The 21,806-nt window shown below is 46.0% G+C and overlaps 1 protein-coding gene across 1 annotated transcript; it reads right to left on the bottom strand.

The window, feature by feature from the left end:
- Positions 1–11,731: 11,731 nt before the first annotated feature.
- Positions 11,732–16,547, bottom strand: mex3b (mex-3 RNA binding family member B). The gene is made up of 2 exons (XM_040011807.1): positions 15,959–16,547; positions 11,732–14,448 (listed from the first exon to the last, which is right to left on the bottom strand). Exons 1-2 carry the CDS (start codon positions 16,179–16,181, stop codon positions 13,040–13,042), a joined length of 1,632 nt encoding a protein of 543 aa, XP_039867741.1. The 5' UTR covers positions 16,182–16,547; the 3' UTR covers positions 11,732–13,039.
- Between the last annotated feature and the right edge of the window lie 5,259 nt (positions 16,548–21,806).

Genomic DNA, 21,806 nt, shown 5'->3' with positions numbered 1-21,806 from the left:
GCACAGGCCTGCCTGCTGCCTCCTCTGTTTCTGTAGGAAGGGTGTGTGTGTGTGTGTGTGTGTGCGTGTGTGTGTGTGTGTGTGTGTGTGTGTGTGTGTGTGTGTGTGTGTGTGTGTGCGCGCGCGCCCAAACGCAGGTCCATTAAATGCATGAGATGTAGGTCAAAGCGTGGAAGACACCAGACATGTTCTGTTGTTCCTCTGCTGTTAACACAGCCTGGCACACCAGACTTCTCCGTCTGCAGCCAAATGCTCAGTCAGACGGAGCTTTTTAAAATATACAGCACGGACGGCGAGATGTCATCTCGCTCTGTTTAAGTCTCTGATGGCTCAGAGATCCAGGCTGCCGCCCTCTTTCTGCTCCACATGCACCCAAAGAGGAAGCAAACAGACTCACAGACCCATCGTCACTTTCAGAGAGGTTTCATGCATTTTTACCCACGTGTCATCTCTACTGACCATAATGCGTCACACGTGCATCAGTACCAGTGTTGGGCAAGTTACTTTGGAAAAGTAATTAATTATAGTTACTAGTTACTTCTTCAAAAAGTAACTGAGTTAGTAACTGAGTTACAATATTCTAAAAGTAATTAATTACTTGAAAAGTAACTATTGCGTTACTTTTAAAAAAAACATTTAACCCTCTGGGGTCCAGGGTATAATTGTCCATTTTTAACTACTTTTCATTTTCCCTTTAAAAACGATTTACTTTGCCTTGTTTGGTCTCATCAGCACAGCCTCACGTGTCTGAATTTACAGTCGTGTTTTCATTTTGACAAACTGTATTAACACAATTGATCTAAAATCAGACAGAAAACATAAAATCAGAGTAGAAAAAGTTATTTTTTACTGTAACAACCACAAACATGTTTAGTGAATCATATTTCATAACTTTAAATGCAAATATAAATTGTCAATTTTAAAATCCTGTGCACAAGTTTTGCAAACAACAAGGTTCTTTGCATCCATTTACCTTTTACCTTGATTTTTTTAAGTAACCATTTCAAACTATTCTGCATTAAATAAGATGCCAAATTATTTGTGCCACTCCAAAGGAAACATCACAGCCTGATACCTGCAGGTCTGACAGCAGCAGGTGTGTCACTGCTGTTTCTACCTGGAGACAGCAGTCGCCTCATTGTTCTGACACACAACACAAAACTATCCACAACACTACACACTAACTACACACTCCAAACACGCTAAACGTCACAAATCTCTCACATCTCAAAACTCTCTCTCTCTCCGTTTCTCCTAAAACTTCCCCTGTTTTTGTTTTTTAATTTTTTGCTCATAAGCAGAGAGGTCTCGCTGCGCTGTCCTTAGACAGTAAACGTGACTCTGGTTTTACGTGACCTGTCAACACAGTTTATAAACTGGTATATGTCACCTTGTTGCTTTGTCTTTAAGTGGTCATGTGATTGACCACGACTACTTTACTCTTCCTCAGTCAAACAGCAGCACTCGTGCGAATGTTTTGCCCCCTGAGCTCCAGCTGTTGTGCCAAAAAGTGATCATGATCACCGTCCGTGGGAGCGCAGCTGCTTAAAGCTGTAGCGCCCAGATTACTTACAGCTGATATAAGATGCTGTGAGCTGAACACAGCTTCAACCGTCTGTTTGTTGAAAAATAGTAACGGACCGCGTTTTCTTGTTAGTAACTGTAACGGCGTTGTAACGATAGGAATAGTAATTAGTTAGATTACTCGTTACTGAAAAAAGTAACACCGTTAGTAACGCCGTTACTTGTAACGCAGTGATCAGTACACAGCTGTTTCACTTCCTATTTCATTACTTCCACATTTCCCCCTTTGTTACCAAGAACGTTTTGATGCACCAAGCTTTATGGAGGAAATTTGTTTTACAAAGATGAGAAACTGGCTCCTCTTTTACACAAACTGCACAATCCTGCACTGATTAAACCTGGGGGGGGGGTAATCTCATCTACAGTAATAAAGTTTTACTTTAATGTCTCTTGGCACGTTTGTCTTTGCATAATGTCGCATTAGTTTCCCTGGTGTTTCCAACATTGGCGGTGCCAGCAGCGGCGTTCCTTCCTTGCAGGGTTAGCGTCCACACGCCTCTCCTGTGGGGTCGTTTGGTTAATTGGCTGTCCCGTGTGTCCCGCCTCTCACCCAGTGATGGCTGGAATAATGCTGCATTCCAGATACAGAAGTGGGAAGTTGGCAAATGGAGGAAAAACAGGATTTATTTTTGCTTCTTATCAAGATAGAAACACTCATGTTTCACAGTGTTTTACCTGTTTTTGTGCCTAAAATCTGCAGAACTGGATCCAGTCAGTGACCTGAGCACAGCTTTGTTTACGTACGTGTTGGATTGATAACTGCTCCAACTGTCCAACTTGGAAATCCGAGGGGGCGTTCCAGATGAAATACTAACTTAATCTGGAACTCTCTATGGGGGGCGGGGCTTTAAATAAACAATGCACTATTTCCCCCCGAATCCTCATCCAGCAGAACCTCGCTGAGCACGATGGCGATGACGCTGCCTGGATTTCTTATAAATCTTAAGAAGCTTCTATCAGATGTTTAATCATTGATGAATGTGCTACCACTGAGTATATATCCATTTTTCATTGTTACTAAAGTGCAATAATTCAACACAGTTTGCGAGTCTTTAAGTTAAAGGTCCATAGAACAGAAGCAAAGAGAGATTAAAGAAACTTTTTTAGGAAACATAATAAAGTGAGAAATTTGGGTCTTCAGTGTTTGCTGCAAACATTTAAGCTGTTACAAGCTGCAGCCAAATACATTTTACAACGACTCCGAGTATGATTGTTATCAATAAACAGCTTTTAGCATCAAAATGGATTCATCATATCATCAGTAACCAACACCTTCCCACGCTCTGACCCCGGGCTCGTCTTCTGTCCGGGTGAAAGTATTTTCTGCAGCGGCCGTACGAGGACGAGCAGCTGTTTATATTCACACAAACAGAAGGAGTGAACTTTAGATAAATGATCTTTAATTAATGTTCAGTTTATTGTTAAACTATTTGTCATTACGTCACAACAACAGTCAGCTCAGCGTGTCCCACAACACTACTGTCCCAGTCTACTCTGAAACACGGATCACGTTCGGTCAGAGAGTCAGAGCTGCTGCGACTCATGGACGTGTGAAACCACGACTTCTGTTTTATTCCAACTAGGAAGGGCAGCAAATCTGCAGGCAGCTTGTTGCACTGGTCCTGTACGTCTCCTCCGTGGCTGAGGAACAGTCTTCGTCTGCTCCTGCACATCTGACGTGTTCTGGATATTTAACTTATTGTATCTGCTGTTTATGTTTGCAGTTTCTTTTTTTCTGTGTTTGGTTCATTTGCATCAGGATTGTTCTGATTCTGTGTTTGCAGTTTAAAGAAGAAGAAGTTGGTTTTCAGTTTGTGCTCGCGGATGTGGGTGTGCGTTCAAGGCTCGTTGCTTTCTTAAGGGGAAATAGACGCTAATTACGAGAGGCTCCCGTGGCTGCAGCTTACAGGTGCTCACATCAGCGAACACAAAATGGAGATTGTCATTGTCGCTAATTAGGACGTTAACACACTTGACTTGCAGTAATGTGGAGGTACAGATGTAATAACCTGAGGTGGTGGCGCAGCTCGCTCTCCCGGGGCGGCGAATATTGCCGCCGGTGTCTCTTGGATCCGTGGATGGTGTTCTTTGGTGCTGATGTCTTGACGTATATTTGAGGGAACTCCAAAATAATCTCACGTGGACGTTTGTAAACGAACGCTCATAAATTTAAGTGCTCGAGTTCATGTTTTTAACCGAAAACACCAAACTTAACCCAGTCTGACAATTAAGCAACAGAAGAAGTCAAAAGTGTGTTTAATCACCACCCAAATTATTTTGTGACTAAAAGCTGGCTCCTCTGTTACTGTTATATAAACTTTTAAAGGCTCTGACTATGTTTGTCATACGCTTCGTTTTTATGAGTTAACTTTCTGCAGCAGGGTCCTAATCCAGGCCTCATTAACACTGACCCTGTTTAACTGAAAAACATCATCAACATCAGCTAGTGTCCAAAATTATAATCACATCATATAAGAAAAAACATGCACATATTTCAAAACAGGAAGCTGTCGCAGCAAAATGTGAAACAGTCACAAACAACGAATCCGGTTTTCCACGGACACGATTTTCAGGATTTCTCACGACAGTCATCGTAACTTTGTTTTTAACATCATGTCTGCAGCGCACACAGTATGTTGTCCAGATAAAGTGTGAGAACGCCACCAAGCAAGCAAGAAAATCCACCTTTAAAAGAAGCAGCAGCCTTTTTTCAGCTCATATCACCATATTTAATAAACTGTATCAATATATTCAATAATGATGCAGATTAAGTGTGAACATGTGTAACATGTACGACTTGATTCACTCCAACACAAACATTTCCGATCTCTGAATCAGGATGTTGTTGCGGTTTAACTGTGGAAAATATTTATTTTGCACATGGATACATGAAAAACTGTGTTCACGGAGCACAAATCAGTAGATTAGAGGTCACGTCTGCTGCGAGACCAACGAAACTTTGCGTTATCCTTTTTGCATCTGTGGAAAAATCCCCGTAAAATACTGCGAGTCGCAGACTGACTGAGAACTTCATGGTAGGAAAGTATTTTATGATTAAAATAGAGACACACAGTCACTCGAAGGCTCAAAGCTTTCATCTGCTGACGTCAGTAGTTGGGTAGGAACAGCATTAATGAGATTAATGATCGTAGGAATCAACTGTGTTGTTAATGGATATTTTCCGTAAATCAATCCAGATCTATTACACGTGTTATTTCAGCTGCAGCGTCACAGCCAGCGTCCATAAAGCACAACGAACCTGTGAAAATAAGGATTTTGTCCACGAGCTTTCATGTGAGTTATCGTTTTATTCAGATTACACCTCTACACTCCACACGAGCCTTAAAGTGTGCTGAGAAAAACATCTGAGAGCTGCTGAAGTTTGAAGTGCATTCTCTAAATGCCAAGTGGAAACTCCACCCGGGGCAAGGCTGACTGAGGCAAAGCGAGAACCTTCAGCCAAATATTCACGATTATCTCCAAACTTAATGACTCTGAGTGATAAATATTCAAAGACTAGAGAGAGCAGAAAGCGTTGCTGGTTATTTACAGGAAATTAGAGGTTTGAGGTGAAACAACAGAGGCTCCACATCTCTGCGCACCTCTCCACGCCGGCCTGTGTAAGCCTCCTGGATGCTCGTGAAATGATCGTTTTTAGGGCAGGGCGGTGATGCGGTGTCACGGGAACCGAAGAAAATTCAAAGTACAAATTAAACCATTTGCTCCAATTAAACATCTCATGGAAGTTTCTCACCTGTGGCACGCCACAAAAAGATGGCACTGCGTTCTGGGATGTTTCTGCAGTAAAGGTCTCTGACCCAGCGATCCTCCCAAACCAGATCAAACCAGTATAACAGACTTTTTGCACACAAGCTTCACGCGGTGCAGAAACCACACGATAGAGAAAAGTCAGGTGATTACGTTTTATTCAGATGGTAGATAAAACTCACAGAACACGCGTAAACCTGAGCCAAAATGGAGCTCAGGCGTTGTGAACGGTGCCGTATGTCAGCTTCACGCCGGTACAGCCTACAGTCAAATTATTTAAGGCCCGTTCACGCTCACGAGCTTCAGGTGGTGACCGAATGAACGAGATCACTGATACCAGCAAAGGATGGCTGAGCTCTCAGAGATAGGTGAGAACAACACGGATGATTGGACGGGTTTACGTGCAGTGTGGAAAACACTCGGCTGTTCATCAAAAGCATTTATGTGTTTGTTCAAATATGCAAGACAGCATTAAAAAGAGAAAACCTTCATATTTTCTTTCATTTATGGGCAGCGAGTATATAAAATAATTACCTATTGCTCTCTAAAGTTCCTTCAAACTGCATTCTCCACACTGGCCAGCAGCTGGTCATCAGCCTCTCAGTGCTCACCTGACCTCTGAGCTCAGCAAACACTTTCCTGATGCGTTTATGGTCCGAATTAAAGACGGTGTTTATTTTGGAAATGACGGATCAGAACCCAGAGCGATGGTGACGTGTGACCTGTCAGCGTAGGCTTGTGGTGGGCGGACCGCTGTTTTTGACTGCTAAGCCTTTACAGCTGTGCTGCGCTTTGAGGCGAAATGCAGAGTCATCAAAGTGTCTGATTTCAAGTCGTTTAGCTCACGTCTAAAGAAGACTTGATTTCCTTGATTTTGCTTCTACTGACTGGTCCAGTCAGAAGAAAGCTGTCTTAAATTGAAAGTGGACATAAAGGGGGAGGAGCTACAGCTGCTTATTTCAGGCAGAGGGAGGACTGAGGAGTCGTACCAAGGCTCAGCATGAGATAAAGAAGGATTGTTTTGAGCTGTAAATCATGCAAAGCTGCCCTAAGAGGAGCATGAGGCTAAAAGTGTGGAGCTGGAAATGAGCAGAGCATACTTTTATCCCCCCAAACATCTGACGTGCTTCAATGTGCTGGAGTAAAAAAGTGCTTTCAAATAAAAATACTGATGAAAGGAAAACTGATTTCACATTTCTTTTTTTCTCTCCTGGCCTGCAGACGCAGGGACCTTCTTTTAGTGAATCTGCAACCACAGAAGCACTTTGTGAACTCCATGTGTTGCACATTTGACTAAAAACACTTGTCAGCTCTTTTCCGCAGCCGTGAGATTGCTTCCTAATAATATGGTTTATGGGGCCAGTTTCTGCGGGCCCCTGTTGGATGTTTCCATTTTAAACTTATCATTAGAGCCAGCTCTGTCCACATTTACTATCTTGCAGCGAAGTGTGTGTTTAAGCGTCAGTGTTTCCAGCAGGACCGCATGACTCGGGGATGCACTTCGGCACAGGGAAAGGAGGTGGGGGGAGGGGAGAGAGCAGCAGCTGTACGACGCAGAGGAGACGATCCCGTCGGCTCCTCGCACTTCCAGCAGGTTGCAGTTAAAATTAAATCAGGGCGTGCACATCAGGTTCTGACCGAAACACTGGAATTCATGTGTCACGCTCTGCTTTCATGTTCAGTGTGTTATTAAAGGATCAACCGATGTGGATGCTCGCTGAGAGCGCTTGGCTTTATGCCTCCGCAGTAGAAACTTACACTCCTGCACAAAAACTTCCCGACCACAATGACATTACTTAGAAGCTCTGAGGCAGCAGGAAGCCCGAGACTCTGCTGGATTCTCAGAAACAGTTTCACAACGTTTCCCTGCGATAGCTGCAAAGTCCACTTCCTCTCATCATGGAACAAAATAGCAGCCGAACAGTTGCTGTGTGTCGGTGATTTCTTGGTGCGACTGCATTTATAAAGCAGCCCTACTTTGACCTGAGGCTCGACTTAAGAGAAGAAAGTTATCAGCTGAGGTTTAGGTCAGGTCCGTCGGTCAGTGTAGTGCCTCTCACTCCCATCTCATCCAATATGGATGCTAAGCCTTTAAAGCCGCCAGGGCTTATCTTTATATTTTTACCTGCTGTAGAGCCATTCTGTAGTGCTATTTCAAGAGGCTATGCATCAATACAACCGTTATATACCAAGTTTTAATAATATCTATGCATTAAGCCCATAGTAACTACACAAATTGCAAAAAAGTGCAATAAACTACAAAAAAATTGAAAATCGTTTTTTTTACACATTTTCTAGTTTCAGAGGTTTAAACTGCATCCATCAAAACTGCAGATGCAAAAAAAGTTGCACAAAATAGTTTCCAACCACAGAAAGTTTATTCTGAGTGTTTTCATAGTTTCATTTTTGAGATGCACTCATTTTTATAAGCTGCGGAAAAAATGAAAATAAATATTTTTGCGCACAATTTGCAAAAAAACAGCAACAAAATAAACCATTTCCAACAACAGAGCAGAAAATGTACAGAAAGGCATAAAGTCACACATGACGCACAAAAACCAGTAAACCTTTGAAAGGCCTTGTAGGGAAAAAAACTATGTTTCCCACGAAATGACGTCACTTCCTGTTTTCGCAGGTAACGGCAGACATAGATAGTTCGCGCTGATGTTTATTCCAAGTAGGAAGTGCTGAGAACAGCTGATTGGATCGTGTTTCTGGACTGTTCGTTGACAGCAAAGCCAGTTGTGGAAGGAAACGGCGACCTGGGACAAGCTGAGCGGTGTTACGTAAGTACGTCTCCTCCATTTTCATGTGCAAGAAAATGATTGCGCTAGCTTAGTGGTGCCAATTCTACCGGGATTTAAAAATAGCTATGCTAAACGGAGCGCGCATGCTCCGACGGGCTTAAAAGGAGCCCTGGCTGTAACGCGTCATCGTTTTTCAACATGCATCATTTGGCAGTTTACTATTTTTTCAACCACACTTACACGTGTTACATATAACACTGTTACAGTGACAGCAACAAACATCAAAAGCAGCATTTTTAATGTCTCTTTGCTATTTGGGCTGATTGGGACCTGATGACTGTAAAAACAAAGAATTACCTGATTTTTTAAATGTTTTTTTACCTGATTGTTGTTTGTGAGAAAAATGAGATCCACATATGAGGACATTCGCTCCAAATGTGGATAGAACAGTAGCAATAACATCCTCGTAAGTGGATATCAGGCCCTTGTAGAGCACAATTTAGTATTTTGGTCTGAACAACCCAGAATGTGATGCCCACATATGTGGACGCCAGGTCCTAGGAGGCTAACAGAGTCACACGGGAATACGAATCAGAATCGGCATACTTTATTAATCCCTAAGGAAATTATGTAAAAAAGACAAGATAAAGATTAAATAAAAGCTCTCCAGGCAGCGCCTCCTTCAGAACGACCCGTTCTTTCACAGGTGTTTGTAAAGGCGGACTGAGTGGCCAGGTGCTGGATGTTATACACCTGTAGCAATGGGACGAACACAACTGACCGCAGAGAATAACAGACTTTTTGTCATGTGGGTAACACATCCGCCTTACACGTGAAACATCCCCAGTTTGTTTCCAGGAGGAGACACAGATCCGGCCTTTGGAGGTCACGAGCTGGTGTGACTCCAGTGCCAGTTCTTGGCCTGGATAAATGGGAACGCCGTGTCAGGAAGTGCATCTGGTGTTAATCTGTGCCAAATCAGTCATGCAGATCCATCCACTGTGGTGAACCCTTGGAAAATAAGCGAGCAGCCAAAAGTACCTGTGTGATTCAATTCAATTCAATTCAATTTTATTTATATAGCGCCAAATCATAACAAAAGTTGCCTCAAGGCGCTTCATAGGTACAGAGAAAAACCCAACAATCATATGACCCCCTGTGAGCAGCACTTTGGCGACAGTGGGAAGGAAAAACTCCCTTTTAACAGGAAGAAACCTCCGGCAGAACCAGGCTCAGGGAGGGGCGGGGCCATCTGCTGTGATTGGTTGGGGTGAGAGAAGGAAGACAGGATAAAGACATGCTGTGGAAGAGAGACAGAGATTAATAACAGATATGATTCAATGCAGAGAGGTCTGTTAACACATAGTGAGTGAGGAAGGTGACTGGAAAGGAAAAACTCAATGCATCATGGGAATCCCCCGGCAGCCTACGTCTATTGCAGCATAACTAAGGGAGGATTCAGGTCACCTGAGAGCCGCAGCCGAAGCAGCTGCAGCAGCAGCAGCAGCCGCAGCAGCAGCCGCAGCCACAGCAGCCGCAGCAGCAGCCGCAGCAGCAGCAGCCGCAGCAGCAGCCGCAGCAGCAGCACGACTAAATCAGGGACTCAAACATTCGTGTTTGGAGTGTGCCATGATCGGAGTGACCTCATTCTGGGATTGCTCCACTGTGTGTTATATGAAGATGATGCACTTGATGCTACATGACTTCAGATGAGTTACTGAGTTATGAGCAGATGGCTGACACAGAGTGAACTGAGAAGGAAAAAATGCTGGATTTCTTAAAAGTCGCAGCAAACATTTCATCACTGACCGTCTTTTCTCAACAACTAGATTTGGTTGAAAATTAGTTCCAGAATGAAATCTGTGCCGACATCAGAGACTGTTCACTGGACCTCCTCAGACTTTCTGGCTACGTTTGTGTAAAAGAATTTTCTCTGATAATGTCGTCTATCAGTTAGAGATGAATGAAAAAATTCCACTTGTGAGAAGAGAAAGAAACTCATGAAAAGCTGAGACCACTCTCAGATACTCAAACCGATATCCTCGAACTCTGGACCTCGTCTTTTATTCTTCCAAGCTGAGAACCAGAAAGAATTTACAGCTATTTAAATGCAAATGGCATTAAAATATTTGTTCTATTGATAAAACGGACACCTGATGAAAGAAGTCTGAGCACATGGAGTGTCTGTCAGATCCTGCTGTATTAAATACAAACACATGACCTACAATAACGTGAAAAATCCTTTCCCCGCTGAGCGAGAGACGTCCGTCTGAACCGCTGTCGCACAAGGACGTGACATCAGCACGCGCGGAGCTCTTTGGGCCGAGGGGGCGGGGTTTGAACCGTTTTCTGGAACTGATCTGGAGCTTGTTGTTAGTACTTCTTCCTCCTGGCGCTATCCCAGGACCCAAAGGTTGAGAAACCAGCCTCTATTTCCGCCCTCCCCCCAGGTCGGCTGGCGGTTGGTTAATGTGTAATTAGAACCAGATTTAATGGGAGAAATGATTATCCCAGCAGCTGATTAATGATTTACTTTGACATCCCCCGGCCTCGTCTTCCCAGGTACGATGATTCCGTGTTTTTCCTTCTTTTGTATCTGGCTGTGGGAGTTTTTGATTCTTGGACGTCTTTTAAAATTATTTTTAAAACATTCTTATTGATTTGTGAAATAAAATCACCGACTGTTGTGCCTTTTTCTGGACATTATTAAACCAGTGAGGAACCAAAGCAAATGACCACAGGTGCACACAGAACCCGGGGCCTTCGTTAGTTTAATTTCCCCGACCTTTTTCCCAGTTTAACAAAACGTTTAAATAAATTAAGCCACGAATCAGCACATATCTGAATCTGACCAAACACCTGCTGAAAGTGACTCTCAATCAGCTGATCGATCAGCGAGTCTGTAAAATGATTTTAGGGGACAATCAGCTGTTTCTTGTTCACTTTAAAATGACGGAGAAGCAGAAAACAGAAACTGTTGAGGATCTGAAGTAAGAAGACTTTGTAGGTGTTCTTCTCTTCAATGACTCACATTGTAGGCGATTAGCTGTCAGTTAACCAAGTGTATCATATTGAATACGAGTTTTTGAGGCGTCTGCATCATCAGTGTAAAAACCTGAATGAATCACAGCGTTCATTTTTAAGACTTAAACTCTACAAAAACACCAGATGTAGCAAAATGATATCAGATAAAACTCGTCTGAACAAACTTTTCTGAAATTTTCTGCCCTTTTTTTCCAGGTTAAGTTAGCAGGTCAGCACATTTTAAACCAGAGCGCTCTACAGTACAGTAAACGGGTCCCAAACGACCCAATGAGCTGACGGCTTTTTCACCAACTGGTTTTCTAAAACGCGACCACGCTTTTTCAGATCTCTCAGTATGTCCCGCTTCATCAGTCCACCAAAGTCCACAGGAGCCAGATTACGGTCTGCACACCAGCAGATCTGCATAAGAATAGGTCGCACAGCTCTTCTAATTAGCGATAAGGCAGGCCAAGTTAATTAGGCTGCGGCGATAATCCCGCCACCTCCGAGCTTCTATCAGGGAGCAGAGAGGGGTCGGCCGCTCGGAAAACTATTACGACTCCGATCCACATCGACACGTGAAGGATGGACGAGAAGCAGACACCAACATCGATGTACCATTTTTATTGGACTTATATAGAAATACTTAAAAAAACATGAAGTAGCACCATTACTTTTTTTTATCATGTATAACTTTAAATGTCAGAAAAATAAAACTCTTGATACATTTTCAAATCTTGTCTCAGCAAATATAATATTAGTATTTGACCATGAGGTTAAAGGCCCTTTATCATAAAATAAAATATACTTTGTTCTTAAACTTTGCTCAATAAAGTACATTTACGCTCAAGTAACTTCACCTACATATACATAAACAAGTGGTAAACAAATGTATTAAAATAGAAATACTAAAACTATAGTGGTGCAACAGAAGCCTGTAATTCCCACTGGAATCTAATTCATACAAATTTTAGAAAGCATAAACGGTTTCTTTGTGTTCAACTTACTAAGTTTTGTACATTTCAATGTTTCATAATAATATAGAATAAAATATGCTTTATATTACGGAATAAAAAATATGCTGGGTGAAGCAGATTTAAAAGACTTTTTTTTGCTGAACCTATAAAAACTCCATCCCAACAGAATACTGTCAAATACACATTTTTGTGGACTCGGATTTGCTCCCACAGTCGTGTGATATTAAAATAATACAGTGATCAAATGCCGTAAGGCCGTACTAAAAAAATGAACAATATTTCAACCCAGCTACAAAAAAGTTCACTGAACTTAAATTAAAATATCTGTAAACATCTTTGCAATAAGAAATATAATCTTTCAAGTCAAAAAAGAATAAAATACTTCAATCTGTAGTAATGTCATTTAAAACTTTCAACTTGTGGAAATTGATTCTATACATATATATGTAGGATATGTTGTTGCTCTCCCTCCCTCGCGTGGTTTCTGACCTCGAGCTGCAGTATCTGTTAGGCCGGACGCCCTCCACGTTTCCCAGCCGCCGCCCCCCCTCACTACACTTGATCGGCAAACCTGGAAGGCTCGTCCCGCCGAAACGGTCTACAGGCGGACCCCCGTACCTCCGTCCTGACCCCAATGTCTCTCCTCGCTTCATAAATATAGTGTACAATTAACTAGAACTATTGATTACTATACTGTAATATTTAAAACATGCACTTAGATGTTGAAAATATTTCCCCAAGCTACAGTACGTTATTCACAACTAGCCCACGAAGGCTGTCTGTCCCTTCTTCTGGATACTGCAGCCTCTCTTACATACATATGTATATCTATGTACACTTTCCAGACTGACGATTGGCTGATCGTTAAAGCGGTATGAAGAGTCTGTTGTTGCTATTGTAGTCGGTCTCGCCGCCGAGACAGTCCAAGAGTTTCACTTCTTATGAAAATATACGTATAGCCTGAGTGACGCCGGTGTGGCAGACGGGGCATTTGGGGTCGCTCCTCTCGCAGATCCGATTGGCACATTCCATGCAGAAGAGGTTGTGCCCGCAGGGAACCAGCGCCGCGATGACCTCGCTCTCGAAGCACACCGAACAATCGCGACTGCCTTTTCGGCTGGTACCCGAGGAGGTGGATGAGGAGGAAGAGGAGGACGACGATGAGGCCGAGGAGTCGCACGGGACCCCGGGGAGGTGGGGGCCTGGCAAGGACGCGATGGAGCCGGAGTAGCCGGGGAAACTGAGTGGGCCTCCGCCCGGGTCGCTGCGCACCCTGCGGGCTAACGGGTGCTCGGCGGGCCCGCCGTTGTGGCTGTGGAGAGGAGGCGACAGGCGAGGCTGCGGGGTGCAGCCGTTAACCCTCCTCTGACTCCCCGCGATCCCGTTGGCATTAGCCGAGCTGTTGGTGGGGAACATGGCTGAAGTGGAGGTGGGGGAGCTGCCTCCGGTGGAGGAGGGGGTCATGCGACTGTCGTACGGGGACCACAGGAGGCCTGGCGGGGCTGGTGTTGGGTCAAACCCTGGCGAGGAGTCAAAAGTCAGATCAGTGCAGTCGGGGGAGATGACGTCGCTTCCGTAAACAAACCCGTTGCCGTTGGTGTTGACGTTGATGTTGTTGTTATTGTTGTTGCCGTTGTTGTTGGTGGTGGCCGTGTAGCTGAGCGCGGGGCTGGGGGGGCTGTAGTCGGCCATGCGCGAGCTGTTGTTGCCGAAGTAGGAGTCCGTGGAGGCGCTGCCCAAGGAGGAGGAGGAGTCGTTGCGGTAGTTGGAGAAAGGTTTGCGCACAGAGGTGGGGGTCATCCCCGCGCTGGGCTTGGACCACAGGGTGGCGTGTCCGTGCAGGTCGAAGCCCACATCGGTGCCGTTGGCGTGGAAGTCGTTTTCGTCCTGGAGCTCGATCAGGCCTCCGGTCCTCATGGCGATGTGGGCTTCGATTTCTTCGCGTGCTCGGTCCACATTCTCCGGCATCCCCGTCACCTCAAACACCGGCTCCTTGTCCCGGCTCGGGGTCACGATGTAGGTGTGGGTCTGCTGCTGGATCCGCTTGATGGTGGCGCCCTTGGGCCCCACAACCAGCCCGACCACGCGGTAAGGCACCCGGACCTGGATGGTGGTCTGTCCAGGCAGGTTAGGCGGTCCGGGGACCGGGGTGCCGCTCCCGTTCAGGCTGGTGTTTTTGTTCCGGGAGGCTCGGATCATGGAGAAGTGCTCTGCAGCCGAGATGATCTCCCTCCTGGCCATGGCCACATCCTCCCTCCTGCCTGTCACCACGAAAACGGGCTCCTCGCCTCGCACCGGAGTCTTGATGTAGGTGTTGGTCTTTGCTCGCAGGGCTTTGATCTTGCAACCTGAGGCAAAGGAAGCAAAAGAAGAAAAGTGAGGACGTAGAACCTTGAAATGTGGCACATGTTCTCAGAACAGATGTTGCGTGCTTGTTGTTGTCTGTCAAAAAGTGCGAGCAGCCTCAAAAAGCAGGTGAGGAACCCTTTTAGAGAAGAACAAATCCAAACCACATGCCACCGCCACGAACATACAGCAGGACAGAAAGAACAGCGAGCAAGTCTCCTTCAGCAAAACACGAGGACGGCTGCTGCGAGACGCTTTGTAGCGCTGGGGCAAAAGGGGCAAAGCTACGTAAAGACTTCATATCCTGGAAGCTGAGCTTTAACTCACATTCCAACGCCCTGAAGCACAGGCACACATCTTTATCATCAAAAAGACCAGCTGAGGAAACAGCCAGGGAAGAATGACATAATTAGCCAAGCGAAGCCAGCTGAGTGGGACAGGGTGATATAACCAGCAGAGGAAGGCGAGTCCAACTAAACCGTAAACCAGTTTAAATCCCGAGTTAGCGTCAAACTGGTGCAGGTTAAATAAGGATAGTCTCTCGCATTAAAACAACACCCCCGGGTCACGGCTAGTCCACCATTTTTCCTCTCCGTGCTTCTAGCCTGACTTAACCCGACGCAGGGGGCTGGGTGATGGTGTTGGATGTAAACAAGCCTACTGCACAAATGTCGCACTGTGGCTGCTGTAAAGTGTCCTTACAGTTCCTTTTGTTTTTGTGGGAGCAGCAGCAGCACAGGGAGGGGAAAAGATTCCGCATATGTAACCAAGCACCAGTCCCGCCCTGCAGCCCTACAGCTGGAAACACTGAGAGATCTGTGCAGCTATGGGCGTCTGCAGCCTGCGAGGCAAGGTAACATCGTGACCGCTGTCCTAATTCGATCCGATCACCATCACAGCCATTAAGCAAAGAATGTGTGAGGAAAACACGCGCGCACACACACAGTGACCTACAAACACCACATGATGATGATAATAACCTCTGTCCTGTCAGCGGTCATCGCCAGGCTTCACCCAAAACAGCTCAGATTTCATTTTAATTCTTCGAAACCAAACTCCGTTCATTTTGTCAAATACTTGAACAAACGCGTGCCTGCCTGCAGAGCACGCACGATAAACAGCACGACTTTGGTGTCTTTTCTGAGCTGCTTCCTGCTTCTCTTCAGTTCGGCAGCAGCAGCACGGGCTGTTATTAATCTCAATAAGCACTTATTCCAAATGTCAACTTCTTGAATCTGTGCGCGCTGCCGCCCACCGCCGTGTATTTATAGAGAAGGAACAATGTATGACTAACTGGCGAGACAGAAACTGAAGCCCGGAGGGGAACAGGGAAGCCGAATTCACCAGCAGAGCTGCAAATGTAGCCTGAAAGCAAGAAAAGTGACACATGCGCTGTGTGAGTGTGCTGGCATTCAGTCCTCCCACACGGGACACGGTGCTGTTTGGGTGCATGGCCGCGCTCAGCTGTGCTGCAAGACAAACACCAACCGTCTCACACACACAAACACACACCTTGTCTGCCCACGATCTCAGCCACATGCTCGGAGCTGGGCACCGGGACGCACTCCGTCATGTTGACGCTCTTCTTCCGGGGCTCCTGGCCGTTGTCGTACAGCGGGTTCTCGTCGTTGTCCAAGCCGAGCAGGGAGAGCTGGTCCAGGGCGATCTGCAGCGCTCTCTGGTCGTCCAGCGCGTCTCCCTGGACGCTGCTGTCGGCGAACAGCGAGCTGGGCATGTTTGCGGCTTCGCAGGGTTGCGGGTGGAAGGCAGAAAATAATACAGGAAGGAGAGCGAAGAAAGGAGAGGGGAAGAGAGGAGGAAGAAGAGGAGGAGGAGAGGGGAGAGGCACCGGAGCCGGTTCTCAAAGACAACTGGTCAGTGCAAAGAAACCAGTGCGGCTGAGGAGGGGAGGGAAAGCAGCGCAAAGGAGCCACAGTAAAACCATCCACCCCCTTTGGTTTCCAGGCCGAAGCTGGACGTCCCGGTTCGAGCCGAGCCGTGCTGCTGCAGGAAAACGCGTGTTTATTCCACAGCGGTAATAATCCGTGCTGGCTTCCCCTCAGCTCCTCTGTTGCTTCTGTCTGAGTCTTTGCAGAGCCAGACAGAGAGATGTGCGGGTGACGTCACCGCCTGGGCAGGGGCGATGCGGTGCCGCGGCTCGTTTGCATATCCGGGATCCGATTGGCTGCCCGCAATGACTGGGCGGGCCCGCTCGTACAGGCACGCCCACCTCTTTGTTCCCAGTCTTGCTCTTTGTCTCTTTCCCGGTTCGCGCTGCTCAGGCCGGCTGGCAGGAAGTGGAGCTGTTCACGCGTTCATCACGCATCACATGTGTTCTTTCCCCGAGGATCTCGGCCCTCTTCCACTCCAGTCAGCATTCTCGTTTTTTCTCTTTAATTTGACCACGCAATAATAATAAACTGTAAATGAAAGATGGACAAACACAGCCACCTATGATGTCATCATTTACCTCAGTGTTAACAGAGGCAACATAACTCTCTCACCTCGCATACACATGTGTGCAGCGTATGTATACAGTGCCTGAGTACTGTGTGTGTGACAGTGTGTGTGTGTGTGTGTGAGACAGTGTGTGTGTGTGTGTGTGTGTGTGTGTGACAGTGTGTGTGTGTGTGACAGTGTGTGTGTGTGTGTGTGTGTGTGTGTGTGTGTTTGAAGGCGTTTTTGAGACTCAAAATGTTGTTTTGGGTTACAGTTAGTTATGGTTAGGTTTAGGTAACTAAACCTTAGGTAACTAAGGGTTAGTGTTAGTGTTAGGTATTCATTTTTCAAGGTTACTGTTGGGGTAAGGGGCTAGGCAAAGCATTATGTCAATTAGATGTCCCCACAGGATATGAATACCCAACATGTGTGTGTGTTATCTGTTTGTTTATGTGGTTGAAATGCAGTTTCCAGGTGTGCACAGCCAACATCGTCATGTTTTCTCTGTGGTTCTGACCCGTTCCTCTTACTGTTTATCCACATTGTACAGAAACTGGCTGCAGTTCTGCCTGGGCACAGCAGGGGGGAGGGGGCACTGCTAATCCTCATTGTTTTGGAGTGAATAGAGCTAAAGAGCTAAAATAATTATTTCCATCTGTTTCTTGACAAAAAATCCACATTTATTTTAGTTATTGCAAATCCATCGTCAATACTTAGCTGAAGTGAAATCAAATCGTCCTTGCAGTGAAGCTGATTTTGCCTCTGATGCCTCAAATAAAGATGGAGGATACTGTAAAAAGAAAGGTTTGTGGTCCATAATACTCACAGAAAGGTATTTTACTACATTAAAAACCTGAAATTAAGAAATGTGAAAGTAGAATGATTGTTCTCTATCAAAAACACAATGACGATTTAGTTCTGAGAGCCGCGTGCGCTCGAGAGCGCCCCCTGTGGAAGTTCACTGGTGTGTCAGGTAATCGCAGCGTCTGAGCCACAGGTGACCTGATTATAACAGGAGTCTTTGGAACTCACCAGTTTCTGCCTGATTTTACTGGTGACGGTTAAAATAACTGTTTGTTCTGCTCATCACGACGACGACACAGTTCACAGCATTAGCATCTATTTGAGTTTCTATTGTTGCAGCTTGGACATGGAGTCGGTGCGTGCAGGTTCAGCATGAGCGCTGAGGGTCTGGGCGTCCTCTTCAGCGCTTCATCTTTGTAACAGAAAACACAAAAACGTGAATAAACTGGAGCGAGGCGCTCTGAGTTTCTCATTAATGTTTAACCCAAGAGAGTAACAATGGAAACAGTTTGGAGGGAGTAACCTGATTAGATATGCACGTCTTACCTGATCACTAATCAATGACAGTGATAACAGCTCTGATGTGCTCAGCACAGTTCAAACTTTGTCAATCAAGCACATATTTTTACTTTGGGATTCTAATAATTTACATGCGGGTGACGAGTCGGAGTGAAGGCGAGGACGGCGTCGTTATGTTAAAATGAGAAAAACCTCAGCAGCGCTTCACTGTGTGTCTAATGTACAAGAAAACACACATAAGAGCTGCGTCACCAAGTAGGAAATAGACTTATGCAGCCATCACGTACTTTTAGACATTTTCGAGGAGTTTGGTCACAACCATATTTCTACATAGCAGATGTGTCTGTGAGGGTCGGGAGGCTGTATCAGTCGCTCAGTCCCGTCACATCATCTGTGCTGCATCGTGTCAGCACGTGTCCCCAAACAGATACTGTAGCCTGAGCCTATGAGCAGCCCGTCATACATCAGGTTCATCAGAGGCTGAACTCGCCTGTGTCTCAGCAGCATTTTACAGCGCGCTGTTACGCTGGTGTACGCTCATACTCAACTGTATTCTCTGAAGTTTAAATATTTGTGTCCTTTTTCTACTTTTTGAATAAACTCCAGTATAGAAACTGTATTTGGTAACATGAGATCAGTGCAGCGCTGAGACGGACACACGGGGAGCTTTTTGACCCCTGCCTCTTTCTTCAGTGGAGCGCGGCATCATGAAGCTGAAAGGTTAAGAGCACTGCCGGGCGATGAGGTGGGAGAGGCTGGAGGATGGTGGAGGCGGTGGACCGGTGGGTGGGGGCTGTTCGGTCAGGGGGCCTTTGACCAACACAAAGGGGATTTCAAGCCGATTCAAAAACCGTTGAGACCAGAAGCATTTTGCTTTGTCACTTCACTCCAGGAGCACAATGCCAATGCTAATGAGGAGGAGCCGGAGGAGGAGATGCGATGGGATCCTCTTGTTGATATTTGACACCTCAGCTTCCCCCTCACCGTTCATCTCGCCCCGATTTTCTTCTTTTCTGCATTCAATAAATGCGTTTCATACTTTCTTAAATCCTCGAGTACATCTGTGCATCTGCACGTTTCCGATTTCGAGTCGAGCACACGTGCGCCGTGCGGGATTTATCAAATGTCTCTTACATCATCCCTTCCTTTCTGGATCTGCGTCGCTAACTCATCCACCGAGTGCAGAATCAAATATTTATCTGTTTGTGGCTAAGCTGAGCTGTTGTATTTGAGTAAAAGGCCTGCATTGCTGCTGGCTGCACCTAACCCTGATATGTGGAGAGCATTCCAGAAACATGAAACCCTCCCCGCTCTGCTCCGCTCTGAAGCCTCCACTCTGTTCGTTGTAGAGAAATGACCCAGAGCAGCACTTCTTGCAGCTGCGTTTATCTACATTTCCCTCTCTGCTCGTGTTCATTCTTCTGTAAAATTCTCCCTAAGCTTTGCAGGTCCGAGGAAATAAAGTGCCACCGCACGGGCCTCAGTTTGCCCCGCTGCTCTTTCTTAAACCCAGACGGACAGCGATCGCAGCATCACGGCTGATCTTTGTTGCTGGGTATTAGGCGTTAGCCAGCTGCTGCTTAGGGGCGATTACCCGTATGCCTTTTAATGAGAGGAAGAAAAGCTTAGCCCACTTTAACCCGGAGAGCGACGGAGACAGACAGGGCTTAGCGATCGCTCTGCCAGTCACTGCACCGCGGCTGCAGGGCTGCAGACACAGACGCTGGGTCACAGTAAGCAGTAGGTCACAGGATACAGAGCAGCCTGTCGGCGCGCCGCTCCTCGCTCCGGCACCCTGACCTCACGTGTGCACGTACAGGACGTTAGCGAGGTAATGCAGATCACAGCGCTGTGCTAATAACAGACCCAGTGTGGCTGTTCCAGCTACAGTGTTCAAAGGCCACTCCACGGCCCTGAAAGTAAAGTCTTCTTCACCAGTGGCCTTCAAATCCACTCTCACACAATGCTAACCACGCCTAAAGCCTCCATGTTTGAACCACCATCAGAGGTCTACACACTTGTGACGAGCAGATATTTGAGCCACACAGACATCTTTATGTATCCGAGTAAATTCTTCTGTCTGTCTGGTAGAAATCAGCGGGGCCTGTGTTTGGGCAAGTCTTCAGATTAAAGCTGAAGAAGAAGAAAAAACTTCCAGTACCAAACTTCCATCTGTTTACTTCGGATGCCCTTCCCGACGGGGTCAAACCGGGGATCGCTCATTGTCAGGTGAATGTGTAAACCACTACACTGTGGAGCCTCCTGAAAGCTACGCCTTTGTAATCTTAGTCCTAATCTGTTTGGGGTGGATGACGATTGGCTGAGCCTGTCTCTGGGTGGAGGAGGTCACCTGCTGATGATATCAGTGACTCAGATATTCACCTGAGCGTTCAAACTCCCAAATACTACAACAAGAGTTGAAGGATTACTCGGAGCATGCTGCACAGTCGTCTGATCCACACGTTGGTGTTCTGGTCCCGTCGTGGTGACATGTTGCGTGCTCGCTACTCGTTTGAAAGGCTGATGTGCGACTGTATGCAGCAGCTGTTTGTGAGCTTTGACGGGAGACGCTGTGGCTGAATCTGCGATGCTGCTGCTCTGCGTGTCCATCGCGCTGCCGTTTAAACCCGACACGCTCAAACCTGCTGCATGTCATCAGCATCGTTAAAGCTCAGACACCGAGCAGCTGTGCAGCTTATTTTATTTAATAAACTGTATTTGTCGTTGTGAGGAAGAGACGGGGAAACGTCAGGCTTTCAGAACTAAATGATCAAGTTTATAAACAAAACAGGAGATATTTGACATGCAAATCAATCAATTCATAATAATGGGCTGATTTTATTTGCACTTGTCTCCTTACAGCTCAGTGTTGAAGTCTCTACTTTGTTGCCGTATAAAGACACGCCCATTTTTACTTTCTCCTCACCTTCACACTTTTACATTCTCAGCCGTACCGACAGAGGAGGACGGGTAAACACAGGCTTTAGTACAGAGACAACAGAAGAAGAAGGTCCGACACACCCTGTGTGATTACAGACTTTAGCACAGAGGAGGAGGGATACAAGGAAAGGTGAACACAAAGGTGGGAAATGAAACAGAAGCGAGGATCTCATCTGTAAAATAAACACGACCTAAAAAACAATCCAAGAATCAATATTTAAAAAATATAAAACACCAGAGAAGTGAAATATAATAACAGGAGCCAGAGATAATACCGAGCTGACAGGAGACGAGTGGAATAATATTAATAAAGGTGACAGAAACACCTTCGGTAAGCAAGAAGAGCAAAGAGCTCATCAACAAGCGTTTCACTGAAGTGTGGCTGAAGCGGTGCGTGAGCCGCTGTAGGCCGTCGGATGATTGCACACCTGAAACCACTCCTGTAATCAAACACAGAGAGGAGGCCTGACGTTAACGTGGTGATGGCTGCATTTTAACCAAGCCCAAGCTTTTCACAGACCAGCTACCCTTAACCACAAAGACACCCCAAACAGGACGTGAACCGAGGTCTTCTCACACAGCTGCCACCCCTCCAGCCTCTTTATGCGTCTTTTATTTAGCAGCATTATTTCTTGGCATCCGGTCCTGAGATTCGAGG

This window comes from Simochromis diagramma, unplaced genomic scaffold (genome assembly GCF_900408965.1).
Source record: "Simochromis diagramma unplaced genomic scaffold, fSimDia1.1 OVJJ01000603.1, whole genome shotgun sequence".
Taxonomy (NCBI): Eukaryota; Metazoa; Chordata; class Actinopteri; order Cichliformes; family Cichlidae; genus Simochromis; species Simochromis diagramma.
Note: the sequence above shows the minus strand (reverse complement) of the source record. Positions and strands in the feature narration are given on the sequence as shown.